Source organism: Callionymus lyra, chromosome 6 (assembly GCF_982586985.1).
Source record: "Callionymus lyra chromosome 6, fCalLyr1.hap1.1, whole genome shotgun sequence".
NCBI lineage: Eukaryota > Metazoa > Chordata > Actinopteri > Syngnathiformes > Callionymidae > Callionymus > Callionymus lyra.
In genome coordinates this window covers 25,066,939-25,084,210 of record NC_141823.1, presented here as the reverse complement: position 1 = coordinate 25,084,210, position 17,272 = coordinate 25,066,939, and the positions used below count along the sequence as shown (strand labels likewise).

At 37.2% G+C, this 17,272-nt stretch overlaps 1 protein-coding gene across 1 annotated transcript; it reads left to right on the top strand.

Moving 5' to 3' along the window:
* The first annotated feature begins 352 nt into the window (after positions 1 to 352).
* Positions 353 to 16,879, top strand: hsd17b12b (hydroxysteroid (17-beta) dehydrogenase 12b). The gene is made up of 11 exons (XM_087794424.1): positions 353 to 637; positions 6,566 to 6,612; positions 6,746 to 6,821; positions 8,154 to 8,261; positions 8,406 to 8,470; positions 9,103 to 9,147; positions 10,127 to 10,161; positions 10,339 to 10,420; positions 11,726 to 11,791; positions 11,902 to 12,051; positions 16,644 to 16,879. The coding sequence occupies exons 1-11, from the start codon at positions 460 to 462 to the stop codon at positions 16,749 to 16,751; spliced, it is 960 nt and encodes a 319-aa protein (XP_087650550.1). The 5' UTR covers positions 353 to 459; the 3' UTR covers positions 16,752 to 16,879.
* Positions 16,880 to 17,272: the final 393 nt, after the last annotated feature.

The window sequence follows — 17,272 nt, the reverse complement described above, 5'->3', positions numbered from 1 at the left end:
ACTTAGGATTAGGAGGAATAAATACACCTGCAGGTGTGAATAAAGAAATTACATTTCATCACTGTATGGAACTAACGAATTAAATGTTAATATTTTCTTCATTTAACGAAAGTTGAGTGACTTGCATGCAGAATAAAACTGAATCAAACTCCCTTCATTTAAAAAAGGTCGCAAAATAAAATGCAAATAATAGAATTGAAGAGAAAATAAAACTTGATCATAAAAAGAAGAAGAAACATTTATTTTTTTAAAAAAAGGGTCGTTTCTCACCCATTACGGTGCGGGTCTACGACAGGAAAAAGACGAAGAAGAACGAACAACCAATCACAGAGCACGAAGCCCCGCCTAACGCGGAAGCGACTTGTGAAATCTTCTTCGCATGCTCCTCTGCACTTTAGCCGCACAACTTTGAGTTTAAAGTCCAGAACAGCCTCCGCTAAGACACTCTGGTTCTCAAGCATGTCTTCTAGCGGGGAAGCGGTTTTGCGAGCGGTGGAGAAGCCGCTGTTCTGGCTCGGAGCCTTGACCGCGGCCTGGCTGTCAGTGTGCGCGGTGTACCGGCTCCTGTCCGGCATCAGAGTGTGGGTGCTGGGCAATGGACGGACGGTGACCGCCTCGAAACTCGGGAAATGGGCAGGTGAGTGTAGTCACACCGAACGTGTTGGGAATGACCGACATGTTTGAGCCACAATGGACTTGTTTGTTGAGAGACAAAAGCCTGTACAAGTGAACGTCACAAGTGTCTTATTGTGGGGTGAGGATGACGCGCATGCGCAGCAGACGTGTTGTGAAATCCTAGCTGTCAGAAAACGACATGAAGGTCCAGTTAAACCAGTCGAATATCTTACATCAGGTTTGATGGCACAAAAATAAAGTCAAAAGCATCCACCATATAGTTAAAAAGACCTCAAAATGGTAAGTAATAAACCCTTCTCAAATACAATAATACTACTAACAAAAAAGGAGCTACGTTGCATATCATTTTAAAAATATTTCTCAATTCAATTTTATTTAAAGTGTCTTATCATAACAAAGTTATCTCAAGACACTATACAGTTGAAGTAAGACTATAGTTGATTAAGGAAAAATAGATCCCAGCAATTCTCTATCATTATGTTGCACTTAATGCTTTAATACAAACTCAAAAGTGGGTTCATAAATTGAAGGAATTTTCTAACGGATATTCTTCATTATCAGCAAGTAAGTAAGTGATAAGTATTTGTAGAGCGCTTTTCAAGACCAGGGTCACAAAGCGCTTAAACAAAAAAAAAATACCCAATCAAATATAAACTTAAAAGATCAAGACAACACAGAGATAAACACAAGAGTCTCAGAAATTCAAAGAAAAGCCTGCACGAATAAAAGTGTCTTGAGCTGTTTCTTGAAGGAGTCCGTAGACTCCATGTGACTCTCAAGTCCTTAAAACCATGTTCTTTTAACCTGAAAGACAGGAATTGTTTTAGCTCGCTTTTCTCCTGCAGTTGCCCTCACTGGGTGAAGGTTGCATATACCGTCATGAAGGAGGAATGAATTTGCTTGTTGTAACAAGAAGGTAACAAAAACAGAGAGGAATGTCGAGAACTCTGACTGCATTTCAACTTGGCGTGTTGATAATTCAGGACTTGGAGATCTATCTCTTTTTTTTTTCTAAAAGGTACTATATCAATGTTCAACAAACACTATCGACTTATTTATTTTCTTTTTTGTGGGGGCTTTCATGTCATAGTTAATTTATGGTTTGTATTTCATCAACTTGTTTTTCCTAATAAAACAATTCGAATTTGTATTTATAATTAACATATTGCAAATAGTCACACTGTTTGTTCATTGTAGAGATAAGACTATTGTTTATTCTTAATCTAATCTAAATCTCATAACTCTGGTTTTAGTTTTCAAGTGAACAAACAGGTTTTGTTTGTTATTTCAATATTTTTACAGATTGATTTTTTTTTTGTATTCCTGGAAGTGGAAACTTGTTAGGTTAGGTAGAACTTTATTGATCCCTCAGGAGGTCTCCTTCGGGGTAATTGTTTCCCCTGACTTGCTCGCAGGTATTGCCTATAGATGCATCTGTATTCAACACCATGTTTTGCTCAAATGCCTTGGTTAAGCTTTGTAAATATAGTGAATGAAGGAGGGTCCATGATGTGCTTTGCCATGTGAGTGTAACCAAGATCTGAGGTAGGCTGAAGAGAGCAGTTCATTACATAATAGTGAAGTCAGCGGCAGTTAACTGCAGTACATTTGATTTTAGGCAGCATATTTCAAATGTGTTGTGATAATAATTGATGCAGCACAAAACTTATGCTACGAATTACCACAGAAGTTTTTTATTTGAGCCACAATGTCAGTATTTAGAATCCAACTAGAATCCAAGAGAAAGTATAGAAAAGTAAGTTTGTGATGAAGTTATGTGTTATGTCTGTTATGAAGGGTATACTCTTACCTAATTTAAGTGGGTTTACAACAATAAATTATTTTTGTCTGATAACTACTGGAAATGCCTTTCTGTAACGCAATTCAGTGGTGTTTAGAAGGAGACAGAACCCTCTAGTGGTTATACAGTGCAACTGCGTGTAGCCTGGAAAATATTAATAAGAAAACGTTGAGGTGTGCTTCCCTTGTTTTCTCCTTTTTATATTGTTTTTAAATAATGTATTTTGGGTTTATTATTCCGTGTTGTTGGTTATTGTATTTTGTCATGAGAAAGTGAATGAGGTGATATTTCAGGGAAAAAAGGGCACAAACTGATTGTAGAAAAAAAAGGTGGTGAGTTAAAAAAGGATCGATGACGATGTATATTTTTGTAAAAGACACTCCTCAGAGGCGCACTTTAGTAAGTCCTAGAGCAAGCAAACCAGTGAACAGATTATGTTTTGTGAGGATTATTGAATTAGATTGTAAACTGTCCATCTGTTCGGTCTGTTGAGCCTTCAACAATGAGCGACTGCCTATATATTGATACCATGTGTTTTCTCTTAATTTAATTACTGCAGATAAACAATAGTTTTATTTTTGTCTATATTTCTGTACTTAAAATCTATGTTATAGTGTAGAATCATTGGTAACGCTTTTGAAACCTGTTATTCTTATCACCCTTCATTAACTTGCATTAAGTGAAATGTTTGACAAACAGTTCATAACTTTTCATCAATTCCTCTATGTATTTTTAATTTGCAATTGAATCCTTCTGCTTGTGACGGAAGCTTTTTTAGTGCAGCTAAAAATGGAACCGCGTCACACCTTTTTTTTTTTTTTTACTTTTAAATTAGCCATGCAAAGTGATTCAGAATATGCAATGAAGCAAACAAGCTCACTGGCCTCATTTGGTTCTGTTATTCACAAACTTTGTTGGGCAGAAGTGCACTCGAGTGAGCGACTGGACCGGTTATATAACGGGACCGGGTACATTCATGAATGGGTTTTTTTTTTTCTTCCTTCGTGTCACACTGGATCCTCAGGATTCTGGTTCACTGGTGCCAACGTCACAGACTGACTGATTAAAAGAATTTGTAGGCAAGTGAAGCTTTAAAATGTTTCTATCAAAGCAAACATGATTCATGTTTTCACAATTTTGCATGTTTTTGTGAAGCAGGTGGTCACATTTCTTTCCAGAGGAAAGTGTAAATGTAGCAGCAGCGTTTAGAAACACGCATCAAAAAAGAGTAAAATAAGTTGCACTGAATGCAAAAAAAAACTGTGAATCAAAATGTTATTTTTATGTGAATGCCGGGTTAAAAGTCATCTGAGGATGAGCTTCGAGTCGGCTTTTGGTTCAGACCGCGCGCGTGCGCTTCTCAAATCCACGTCACAAACCCGTGGTTCTCTGTGTTATGTAACACATTGTCATACTGGCGTGCAATCCAATGTAATCTCTTCGACCAACACGAGCCAATGCATACATGATGCAAGATTATTTAGAAGGTTAAAATCCTCAAGGATCTTGTCATTGATATTTTGTGGACATATTCCTGTAGCTTCTGCAAAAGTGGTCATGGACATGAGGTTAAAACCACAAACATTAGGTGTAAAGAAATTGCAGAAAATCATCCTTAAATGTGAAATTTGATCTAGATAGATCATTTTAAATCAAACTCTAAGTAGTGTGTTTATCCTGCTGTTACAATCCTTTAAATAGGTATTTTTATTCTGAGTGAGGGTGCTCGGTTGAAGTCCTGTCTTTTTCTTTTTTTTCCTGGCGACTGCAGAAAGCTTCATTTTTTTTCACAATGGCTAAAAATAACACAGCTTATGTTTCCCTCAACGTCGTGCCTGTAGATTTTCTCCCACTCCTCTCCTCCGTGCTATATTTAGTCGCCCCCAGGATCCCCTGTGTTTGTTGTTTTCTCTTTCTCCATCCTCCTCGGTTCTGTTTGGCTGGGCTTAGGCTTGATAGATGTTTAGTAGTTTGGCGTCATTTGTAGTCAGAGTTTACCCCAATGACAGAGAGATTCAAGCACAACACAACAGGAATAAGACGGAGGCAGATGATTTCATGATGCTAGCAGGAACAGAATCAGCTATAGCAATGGAAATGCTGGTCAGCTAATAGGATGTGGAGTTGTCTGGAAAAGGAGGAAGGAATTGCAGATACACTTTCTTATATAGTTTTATGTGACTGTAGTAATATGTGGACTGTGTCAGACACTGCTTTGAGCAGTTTTATCTAAACTAACACCTAAAACTAGCAGAGAATCTCATCTTTAGTTAAAATAGCAGTTTCTTCTCTTCATCATTTTCATGATATTGTGTTTGTATTGGCTTGTTCATGCTTGGATTAAATCCTAATGCTGGTTCAATACATACAAACATTGTATACTCTTAAATATTCTTATCCATAAGATGATTTTTTCCCTACATTTTTATTTAAACATTTATCTGGGTAAAAAAAAAAAACACTAATGGCTGTCTCATTCAAATTCTATTTTTTTTGTACATTTTTACCTGGTATTTAACTAATCAATTAAATTCAGTACAGAAAATACACTGACAGTGCATTCAAAACCCATCCTTCAGTTTTGGTCTTAATGGTTCTTGGTTTTACGTGCATTACTTTTAGTAATTCAACTTTTCATTTTTGATGTGTTTAGAAGTAAAGACACACTATTTGAAAACCAGATCTAAATACAAACACAACTTTGCATCTTTAATAAAGTTTAAATAAGCAACATTTTGATTGAATGATTTCTTTTTATTTTCACACCAGTTTCTTGGTTTGAATCTATTTATTTTTTATTAATGTGTACACAAATATGAATTGATTATTTTAAAATTAACAAATATAATCAGCGAATATGATTTTATATGGCTTGCCATTTAGATAAAGACATTCAAGTATGTGTCTTTACTTCTGCATCAGTTATAACCTATAAATGCGGTGGTTCCAGAAGACCCATAATCACTGTCCTCGACAAAATATTAACGCCATAAACGAGAGTTGATCAATAAATCTTAAAAGCTAAAATATAAAATAACAATAAATAAAAATAAAAAAACAGGAAACACTTTTCTATGAAAAGACTTCAGTGTTTACATACAAAAAAACCCTCAAAACTTTAAATTGCTGGTCCTCAGATAAGCTTTTTCTCGAGAGTTTTAATTCTGCCTAAATTAATATGAAACGTGGAATCATCAGTTCTAGTTTACATTCAGCACACACTGGAATTCATTTTATTTCGAAAGCTGCCATCTATTTCTGTCAGATGGCAAGAAAAGAATAGTTTTCTCTTTTCTAAAAATAGAATGATGCTGCTGCTTGTGCTTGAAGGCAATTTCAAGGCTTCTGCTCGAGTCTTTCAGATGACGCTCGGGACTTCTCTCCAAATTTCTCATCAGCGCACACATACCCCAATCTGACCTGTAACTCTTCCCTACTACAACAGAATGTTGTCTTTGACAGAACTCGCATGTTTCTTATTTTCCATTATGTTTTTACATCAATGTTTTCCTTGACACAGGGTTTGGGTTTAATCTTCCCTTGTATGTAAAACATTTCATTAAGCAGAAGCACCTTTTTAAGTTTGGATTTAAAAGAGAAAAAGATTGATGAGAATGTTCTACAAAATAAATAGACCCTTCAGTTTGTATGGTGTAAGTTATTATTATGAATGAAAAGCTTTAACTCAAGAAGCTTGGTTTACTATTTGAAATTGAAATCTTCCCCATTTTTTTAATCTCCACATACAATCATAAAAAGGGTACAAAAGTGAGAAGCGTGTTATCACTCTCTCTACAGATAAAAAAGAGCATTTTGAACTGTGTACTCAAATAGAAAAATGGTACTTTGGACAAACCTGTATGACAACATGTCAAACTATATATCATATAAGTTCAGTTGCTTGGTATTGACAAATCTACCTAGTTCTGCACCATTTTTAAATTTAATAAACACTTTATTATTTGGTAAACTATTAAATGTTGAATGCATTTTGTACTATATCATAGGAATACACGCTTTTATCAGGTAATGATTCCAATATCATTTTGTGCTATTTGTGATTACGGTTTGTATGTCGTTGTAAACTGGTCATTATTTAAACACTAACTTGCTTCCTTATTCCATCAGTTGTGACGGGAGCGACAGACGGGATTGGAAAAGCCTATGCAGAGGAGGTAAGTTCTTTGAACCAGTCTATCCTTTAATGCATCCATATTCTGACTTCTGAAGAGAAAAAGCTGATTTAAGATAATATTCCTTAAAATAATTGGTAAGAAATTCGTAAGTAAATGTGCATTTTTTTTGCAGCTCGCTCGAAGAGGCTTTGCTATTGTGTTGATCAGCCGCAGCCAGGAGAAGCTGGACGATGTTTCCAAGGCGATTGGTGAGTCAAATGTTTTCTATCCTCTTGTAGGCATTAATCAATCAGTCATATTCTTTGGAGGTTTTGTTATCGTCACCTTATGAACATATTCTGATTAATCTTTCATTATAGTGAGACGATAAATAGTTTAGTGGTCATTTGTATTTACAGAGGTGTCGTCATAATGGGCTCCACTCTCGTAACCTATCGTTCGCCAAGATTTCAGACGGTGGAGACTTTTCTAAAGTATCTGAAAAACATGATCATGATGAGACTTACTTGGAGAGGAAGACTTAAACATTTGAAACATGTGAGTGAGTCAGGAGAGTGAAGTTTTCACATTAGTTGCCCTTCGAGTTTACAATTAATGTGCAAATATTCAGTTTCTTCGTTATTTGTTGCAATTCAACTTCTGGCCGCTAGTTGGCAGCAGTCATTCCCTCCATTGCAGCTCACGGAACAATTAAATCCTGGCGATGACTGAGGACAAGAGGATAGTAAACGGCCATCACTAGCTGCTTTTAACGCTTATTTAGGGAAATATTTAGGATTTCAAGTCTATTTATTCAAGCAAAGAGAGTGGAACTACATGTATGTATGTAACAATATGTCACTAAAATGTACTTTTTTTTAAAATTATTCAAGTGTTTTGAATCGTATCGTGAGCTGAATATATTGTATCGAATCATATTGTGAGCTTTATTAATAAAATCATGTCGTATCATGATAGTTTATAGCTATAGCAAAAATAAATCAACTTATTTCTTTTTTGTTCTGAGCCAAATAAATTTAAAGGAAAATGATTTAAATGTATTTGACTGTATGCTGTGTATGTGAAATAAGGCCTTTGGCAGAGGTATGCATTATCTCAGTGCTTGCGTTGTAATTGTATGTGGTCTATATGAAGGTGTGTCTTATTGGTGTGTTAACGTCATTGCATTACGTAGGGTATCAAAATAATTGTTATGTATTGTCTTGCTTTCCAGGATGTCTATCCAAATCCCTTTTTCCACTCACTGCTTGTGATCCACACAGCAGTACAAAACGGCCTGCTGGCTCTTAAGCTAATGTTCCATTATCATTCAAACACGCCTTCTTTCTTGAATGATCTCAGCACGACATGCTTTAAAAATGTGTTTCATGCTTCGGCTGGAGCTAAAAAGTGTTTCAGTCCAATTCAATGAAAGCTCTGTCTCCTCTGATAGATGACGGATTATTTCGGGGTTTAATCCTTCATTCTCTCGGTTCTGCTGTTTTCAATTGGCCTTTGTTAGATATGATGTCATTAAAAGTCATTTTGCACATCAATTAGTCCTCCGATTATTCTTTCTTTCTCCATGCTTGTGTCTCAAGAGTCCAAATTTGGTGTGGAGACCAAGACAATCGCTGCAGACTTCAGCTCTGTGGACATCTACCCTAAGATTCAAGAAGGAATTTCTGGGCTGGAGATTGGAGTTCTGGGTAAGAATGATATTTTACTGAAGACAAAACTAGATTTATTTATTTATTTCTGTCCTCGGTGTATAAAGCAGTCTCGTTTTTTAGAAGATCTTTGCTACCATCTACTGGCAAAACTATAAACTGCGTGTCTTTTTCTGTCAACAGTCAACAACGTCGGAGTATCATACGCTTATCCTGAGTTCTTTCTTGAAGTCCCAGATCTCCGCAATGTAAGCTGAAGCTTTTTCATATTCAGTAATTATTGGTCAATTGTTGTCATTAATTCACCACTTATTATTCACTACAAATGATATGAATTCAATATGAACTGAAATCATTATGTTTTTGGCAGAATTGTGTATCTTTAATTCACACAATCACCACAGTGCTTGTATTCAAAAAATAATAATAATTGTAACATTGAAAAATAACAAAAATATAACTACGTTTTTCAACATGTATAACTGGACAATTAATTTGATTATTATTGAAACTCAAAATCGGACTTTAAAGTTACATAGTCACAAAAAGCTTGTTTAAAAATAGAGTAAGTTATTTTATTGTATTTAATTTATTATTGTATTTTTGGGTTACACATATATCAAAATATCAAAATAAAAAATGAAATGCAAAAATATATATGTCAAAATGGTCAACCATCAATATAACTGACTGACTAAAAACATAATTTGTAAAAAAATTAGTTGACCTTAGATTCACTGAAACAGTTTTATTTACACTGGAGTTAACTTAATTCTGATTTCATACAATGAATCTCATGTTTTTAATCTGGTTTCATCTTATAAATGGCCAAGATTTGCATTAATCCAATAGTAAATAATATATATTTTTTTCATTTCAGGTTATCGACACCATGGTTAACGTCAACATCACTTCAGTGTGCCAGGTAAGTGTTCAAAGTGACTCCACTGTTAAAAGAAATATGGTTTTTTTCTAGATAAGATGTTTAGTAAATAAGTAATAGTTATTTGTAAAGCGTCTTTCTAGACCAAGGTCACAAAGCGCTTTAACAATCAAAAACAATACACGTTTAAAAATACATACAAATTAAAAAATTCCTAAAAGGCCAAGACGTAAGACAAACACAGGAGTCCAAGAAGACTAGGAAAAAGCCTGCACAAATAAGAATGTCTTAAGATGTTTCTTTGAAAGAGTCAGTGGATCCATTAAACGCAGATGGCGAGGAAGATTGTTCCAAAGCTAAGGAGCAACAGCCTGGAAGGATTTCTCTTCTTCTCGTCCGGAAGCATGTTCAGGAACCATCAGTAGATTCTGATCCACAGACCTCAGAGCCCGAACTGGGGTGTAAGGCAGGATCAGATCACTGATGTCAGGAGGAGTCTGACCATGAATAGATTTTTAAGGGTTGGGGTAATGTGAGTTCTTCTACTAGAGCGGGACAGAATCCTCGCTCCAAAGTTCTGTATTATTATAATTATTTTATTTTGTATTTACTGTTTAGATGTTAGATCATGTTCAAATGAGTGAAAATGTGTGCCTTAAGGATGTGAAAATATTAGGTAGACCAAATATAAACATGTAACTTTAAAATCGCATTTTCCGTAATAAATCAGGTAAGACCAGGTGGGATGAAGGTGACGAACTCCAAAACGTTAATGTCCGCCTTTTATTTCTCTTTAATAAATTGTCGTCATTAAATACCGCAGTTGTCTCGGTGTGCTCACTTCATATCAGTCAGTAAATCTTTGAACGCCAGCTCTGTTGTCATTATCATCCATCTCTTCTCTTTGTCTCGCAACCCACACACTCGCACGTAGGAGCACAACCACACATGGTTTCCTGCGGCCCACACACACTCTCTTCCTGCTCCACTGTCTCTAACAGCACTCACTTTCTCTTTGTAGATGACGCGTCTCGTTTTGCCTCAAATGGCTGAGAGGTGAGTTCATCCTGATTTATTGGGTTTGTGTTAAAGACATCTTGGCACCTCAGAGAGGGAATTCGTCTTCTCTGACTGATGAAGTCATTTTTGAGTACAACAGAAAACTCCATCAATACGGCTGGTGTCAAGCCAACGCGTCGCACAATGAAAAAAAAAAAACGTGTTTCATTTCAGAAAAAAGGGTGCCATCCTGAACATCTCCTCGGCCAGTGGGATGTACCCTTGTCCCCTTCTCACCGTCTACTCCGCATCCAAGGTCAACTATTCTTTTGTTTTCAGGTGGTCATGAACCAAGGTGTGCACACAAAGAGCCATCTTGTATAAGAAGACTATTGTGAGGGGAAAAGAAGAAACAGAGGAAAAGGGTGTGAAGGAAAGGGAATATTTATAAAAACTTAAACAAATAATTTTTAAATAGATCTAATCATGAAGCACTAAATAATAATGATAAAGTGTTACTCTGACCTTATGAGGGCAACAATCATACAGACTAAAGGGCCACATTGATGCAAACTAAAGGGCCACATTGATGCAGACTAAAGGGCCACAATGATGCAGACTAAAGGGCCACAATGATGCCGACTAAAGGGCCACAATGATACAGACTAAAGGGCCACAATGATGCAGACTAAAGGGCCACAATGATGCAGACTAAAGGGCCACAATGATGCAGACTAAAGGGCCACAATGATACAGACTAAAGGGCCACAATGATGCAGACTAAAGGGCCACAATGATGCAGACTAAAGGGCCACAATGATGCAAACTAAAGGGCCACAATGATGCAGACTAAAGGGCCACAATGATGCAGACTAAAGGGCCACAATGATGCAAACTAAAGGGCCACAATGATGCAGACTAAAGGGCCACAATGATGCAGACTAAAGGGCCACAATGATGCAGACTAAAGGGCCACAATGATGCAGACTAAAGGGCCACAATGATGCAGACTAAAGGGCCACAATGATGCAGACTAAAGGGCCACAATGATGCAGACTAAAGGGCTTCCACTTGCCCAGATCTGATCTATACACTTCATAAAGTAATGTATAGTATTAAAACATGCTTAATCAGCTAAAAAGATGAACTGTGATTAATATGTATATGTATATTATATAAATTAATTCAAGATATAAATATAGCAACGCTGGAGTGCATGGGTGAAGATGAACAGAACAGATGTAATGCCTAGTGAGGTAAAGTTGTCGTACCTACTGTGTCCACCTGGGGCTGCCCTTAAGACATCATCTTCACTCCGCTTTATTTCCTCCACCACCGCAGTATATTTAAGTGTGTTTGGAGGTTTAAAAGAAAGTATAAATACTGCCTAAATTAATAATAATAAAAAAAAATCTGTTATTGATTAATTGAAAACCGTTTGAAGTTTTGTGAATGTAGCTTTTGACGAATATTTTCAAGAAAACACCTGCAATATAGAAGTAAAATGTTGAATGTTTTTTATTTCTGTTAAATATTACTGTCAATGAGGGAAAATATGCTATAGTCAGATAAATACATTTTCTGGAATATGCTATTAAATGACTTTTCTTTTCATTCAAAGGCCTTCGTTGACTTCTTTTCCCGAGGACTTCAAGCTGAATACTCCAGCAGAGGAATCATCATCCAGGTATGAATCCAAGGAGTTTCAAGAATACAGTTCCCTCAGTCAGATTTTTGATAATTAATTAAAAAAAACTTAATTAAAATATTAAAACCTTTTTTTTTTTTTTTTGCCAGAGCGTTCTGCCGTTTTTCGTTGCAACGAAGCTGAGCAAAATCCGACGGGCGACGCTGGACAAGCCGACTCCGGAGCGCTATGTAGCTGCTGCTCTCAACACTGTTGGGCTGCAGACACAGACTAATGGCTATTTACCTCATGCCATCATCGTAAGTGCTCATTTGTCAACACTTTTGTCCGCCCGGTGTGTACGCTGTGTTATTCCTTTTCCTCATTACATCAAAGGTTTGACCACATTTGAGCTCTAAATGTAACACAGGACTAGGCAGAAAATATTCCAACACAGTTTCTTACTTAAGATTTGATTTGTTACAAAACGTCTTTGCTGCTGAACAGGTTTATCACAGAAACCTGAATCTTTATTGTGTGCATTCACCAGGGTGGACTTGGATCTGATAATGCTGTGTCAGCATTTCTCCTGCACATAAAAATGCCACCTTGTACTTGTGAAATGCACCACATCCCTGCAAAAATTGGTCAGAGCCTGATACTTCTAAACTTCTAGCTCGATCTCGGTGCTGAATTCTTCCTTTTTTCCTTCTTTTATATTACTTTTTCAGCAGAACTTTTATAAAAGACACTAAGAATGTTGTCAAGGACTCGCAGCAGATGAACACAAACCACATCAGAATACAATCTGACTTCAGAGGAGCTCCAGCTACAGTGAAATGATGTTGTCAACATTTTCAAAAGCTACATTTTTTTTAGCTCCCATCCCCTGATACAAACTCTCCAAGACAGCAGATGCGTTAAACATAAATCTAGTTTTAGCAGAGGTCAACGACAACATCTGTTCTCCACTTAATGTCGGGCACAGTCTGGCTTATGACTTGAATATCAATGATGAGAGCATCTCCGTGGAGAGAGACGAGGAGCAAGTTTTGTTTATAACAGACGTTCATGACTTTATATACACATTTCTGAATCTTTTTTTATTTAATCCTTGTGTTGTCTCTGGGTTAAGATTAACAACCTCCATGTGTATTTATAGAGGTCGTTCACCTTGACCAAGAGACAACACAAGGGATACTAAAAACTGATTTGTTTTTCGGGCCTCTGGGTCACATTGACCCTGAGAATACAAGGCTTAACCTTTTTGATCATTATTTTCATCTGGCTCTCTTTTTTTATCTGTGAACATTCATGACACATTTTTGAATTCCACTGTTAATGATTTAAATTGTCGACAAGAACACTGATATAAATTTTACTCCCCTCTCGAGTCATTATGTCAAAATGTCTTGGGGAAAAAAAAAAATCCCATAAAGATTTGTCAGACTCCTACTTTTACATTTAACTTTATTACTATCGACTCTATTTATCAGGACTTGACTTTATTAAAAATGTCAACCACATATTTTAAAAGAAAAATGAATCAATCTAATTCTGAAAGTCAATCTTGGAAGTACTCCTTTTGTCTTTAATGACACCACAATTTAAAAAACTTCAGACACTTTGACTTTCAAGGCGTTTGACTTACCACATTTTACATCAGAGTATAAAATTAATTTCTTCCTATTACGGCTTTATATACATTATACAAATGAATGGAAATATTTCTCTATCGGTCATATAGCTCTTAACAGAATGAACAGCAGACCAACAGCACTCATGTGGAATCGAATGTTTGAAACTACTAGTAAGAATACTTCAAGTATGACTTTACATAAAAATGGCACCGTTGAAGGAATGGATATACACTTAGTATTTAACTTAGGAAGTTAATGTTTCTTTATACTAAATATTTTAAAACAAATCCTGTGTTTTGGAACGATCATAAGTTAATAGTTTTTGGTATGTTCAATTACGAAACCGCTCTTTCATTCACTTGTGCTGTGGCGACTTTAATTACTGAATGAATGATGAATCAACAACATAAGACTACATCTTTGTCCGTGTTTATTTTTATTCCTGCAAGTTTCTTGTACTAAAAATATGGTCAAGACTATGATCCAAAGTCTTTCAGATTAGTCCCACCTTGCTTTGTTGTATCCTGCTGCATATTTGAGGAAGTGGACATTTTCACTGGATGTCTTCAAAAGAGCTCCGGATTAAATATTTAGAGTTTGTTCATTAATAAATGACTTTAATATAAGAAAAGCCTGCATTATCAGTCTCCAAATTCCAGTCTCTCTGTCTTCCCACTAGCTATTCTCACTGAGGAAATTATCCCAATAAATAAAAGAAGGTTCAATTTTTAATTCTGGAACAAAAATATTTGATGAACTTGAAAGGAAAACGCATGTATTAGTTTTGACTTTGGATAAGAGAATAAAGTCAATGATGCAGAGCCCCGAGGTGCCTTCAAAGTGTTTAGCAGCTTCTTGGCTCCAACCCTCTTGGATTAATTGAAATGGCACAAATACTTTCTCTGGCAGCTGCCTTTACTGGAGGTGCCAAATGTGTTTTTACTTCTTGAAAGTAGATGTACATCTAAGGCATATCCAGCGTGAATTAAACTACTTTATTTCCGACCATTAACTTGTAACTTTTAATCAAAAGGTTAATGGGGGATTATTGTTCACCTGCCGGCAGCAAACACCTGGGAAGTTGTGAACAAGGAAGTTTATTTAAATTTGATAGAAAATCTTTAACATTTTAATTTTGTTTTTATGGCTTGGGCATATTTTTAGCTGTCATCTACCTTCTACCTCTTATTGAAAGTTCAAACGTGGCGACGATGAATAAAGCAAAGCCTCCTTAAGCTGTTTCTGGGGAATTTTCCGGGAAAATTCAGGCAGAAATTTCCCAGCCAAACAAGAGACGTATCACAGTCTCTCTAGGGTTCAGTGGCCTGCAGGCATCCTAAAAAGGGACGCGAGCCACAATCAACCATTTGGGTTCAGAACAAAGAAGCTTTTCCTCTCAATCACGCCCCCTTCAGGATGCACTGCAGTTGCGCACAGGGTTGTTGAAGTCACTCAACAGAAGAATGGAGTCTCAAGAAGGAGCACTTTCTAGTTACTGATCCTGAAAAGGTGTGGACTCTGATCTGGTGTAAACACACTTCCACACGGAGATACTTTGTCATATATACGATGATAAGCCCTGGGTCGAGCGTAGCCTGGTCTAGCTTGTCTCCTCTGACTCAAAAGTCTTTCCACTCTAGAGCAGATTGGTACTAGAGCCCTGTGTTGTCGGGGAGACCAACTATTTTAGTCTACCTCTAAACCTTACCAGGTCAGTCTCCTCCCTGGCCATTGAAGTTACATTCCAAGTTTTGACAGCAAGTTTGGGAATCTAGGGATTGGACCAACAAGGGCAAGATTGATATACCTAGAAGCTCTTAAGTGCTACAATCTTCTTTGGAGTGCTCTTAAGAACGACGTAAAAGAAGTATGCGTTTTCCAGCGTTGCTTTTGCTTAAGAAAATCTTTCACTGAGAATGAAATGTAAGATGGATCCGACCCACAGTCTTCTTACCGTCAAAATGCTCAGTGATCAAACCAACCTTCTTACGAACCACCTCTGGCTCGATCATAAGGTTCTCCTAGGACTGAAAATGAGAACACGTCTGGAAAACACCCATGTCTTTGTGGTCCGTCTTAGCCCAACCCTTCTTAAGAGCCTTCTTAAGATCGTTCAAATTTGGGAAACATCTTATAAGGTCTCCAACCAAAATTGTTGCCCCAAATCCCTCAGGTGAGACCCTCTATGGTCCTTCTGACTGGTGGTGTGCCTACATGAGAGCAGATCCATGTTTTAAACTGGGTGTCATTGATGGAAGTCATGGTCTTCCTTCTGACTTGGCCCCGTTTTAGGGTCTTGGTGACTTACATTCTCCAGCCTTTGTCTGGTCACTCACCGACAGCCTGTTTGTCTTTGGAAACCCAACTATTGTCTCTAAATCATCGAAAAAAACAGTTTCAAAGACGAATGCAAGTACAATTTCCCCTCACCTTTTGTGGCTAATAATAAGGATCTGTAATACTGCTGTAAATGATGAACCTGGAGAGAGAGACAAAAGGTTTAAAACATGGTGTAACTGCCCACCTTCTCCTACATTTCTCAAAGAATTTAATGATACATTTAGTTTGAATCTCTCTGAATGTAATCTGTGCTCTCATGGAAGGTTTCTTTCTTTCTTTTCTTGAGGCACCATGCTGACAGTGTTAAATCCTTGGTGCGAGGGGGTCTCTGGGTCGAGCCCATCTTGGCAACTCTGGGTTGGGGTGAGATGCAGAGGTTAATTGGTGACTGTAAATCATCCATTGACTCCTGCCTCCTGCAATCCTAGCGTGCCAGGAATAAGTAGATGGATAGATTTCCTTTTTTTTTTTCTTCCCAGCGATGTGGTTGAAAAAGAGCCCAGACATGATCAATGTTGCTCAGTACCCCAGAACTGAAGACTGTCTCCGTCACCCAGAGGGAATTTTACTCATCACAGTCCACGATATGTATTTGTTGTTGACAAAACCATCTGCTCATCAAGTTACAAATATGCTTGTCGTCTTTCGCACACATTCGTTTTAATTGAGCAACTTGTCCAATTAGTTGTATTTGGACGTGAATACTCTCGGCTCACACTAAAGGCTCGTTGGAATGAATTAGACAATATAACTTGTGAAAATACTGATCATTTATCCTTTAACCTTCTCTTACTACTTAACAAATGATGAATTTATGAGATCAAATGTCTTCTTCAGACGCGTCTTTTGAATCAAACCTCCTTGTTACCGCCAGCAAACGTCTACCTGAAGTATTTTCATCCGTGGTTTGACCGTGATGTTTCCTGTGACAGGGATGGGTGACTACAGCGCTGGTGCCCGTCAAGCTAGCCAGCGGCCATTTCATGAAGATAGCTCTGTCCCAGCGTGCCCGGTACCTGAAGAAGCAGAAGTCGGGCTAGAAGGCTCCTGAGGAGAGGCGACGTCAGAGTCCGGACCAAAGTGTGCATCGATCCAAACATTCGTCTCTAGAGTTTGACCTTTGAAGTAGAGTGGTGTCAGTCTTCGAATAAATTCCCTTTTGACCATTTGTCTTTTAGCAGCGTTTTTTACTCATTTTTTAATGATTCCCAATAAGCCAGCCCAAGTCTCAGCCGAGAGAGATGAAAATATTAGTTTTCACCATGTTTAAGAAGTTTAAAAGGCCACCAAGCTTTTTTTTTAGCTAAAGGTAGCTACTAGCATCATCTGATGAACAGAAGCAGAACTGGTCATTTTCCTGTTCGTCCAAATGTAAACCTTTGGATTTTAATTCCTTTACTAGAGGCTATTTACTCTGACTCAATTCTGATGTTTTTAATTGGTAATTGCATCAGTTTAAAGGTTAGGATTACATTAGTTTAAAGGTGAAATAAAGGTAAACTGCAGCCGCCTGTAGCTAGAATCAGTGTATAAACCTTTAGCTCAAATATAGTATGTATAC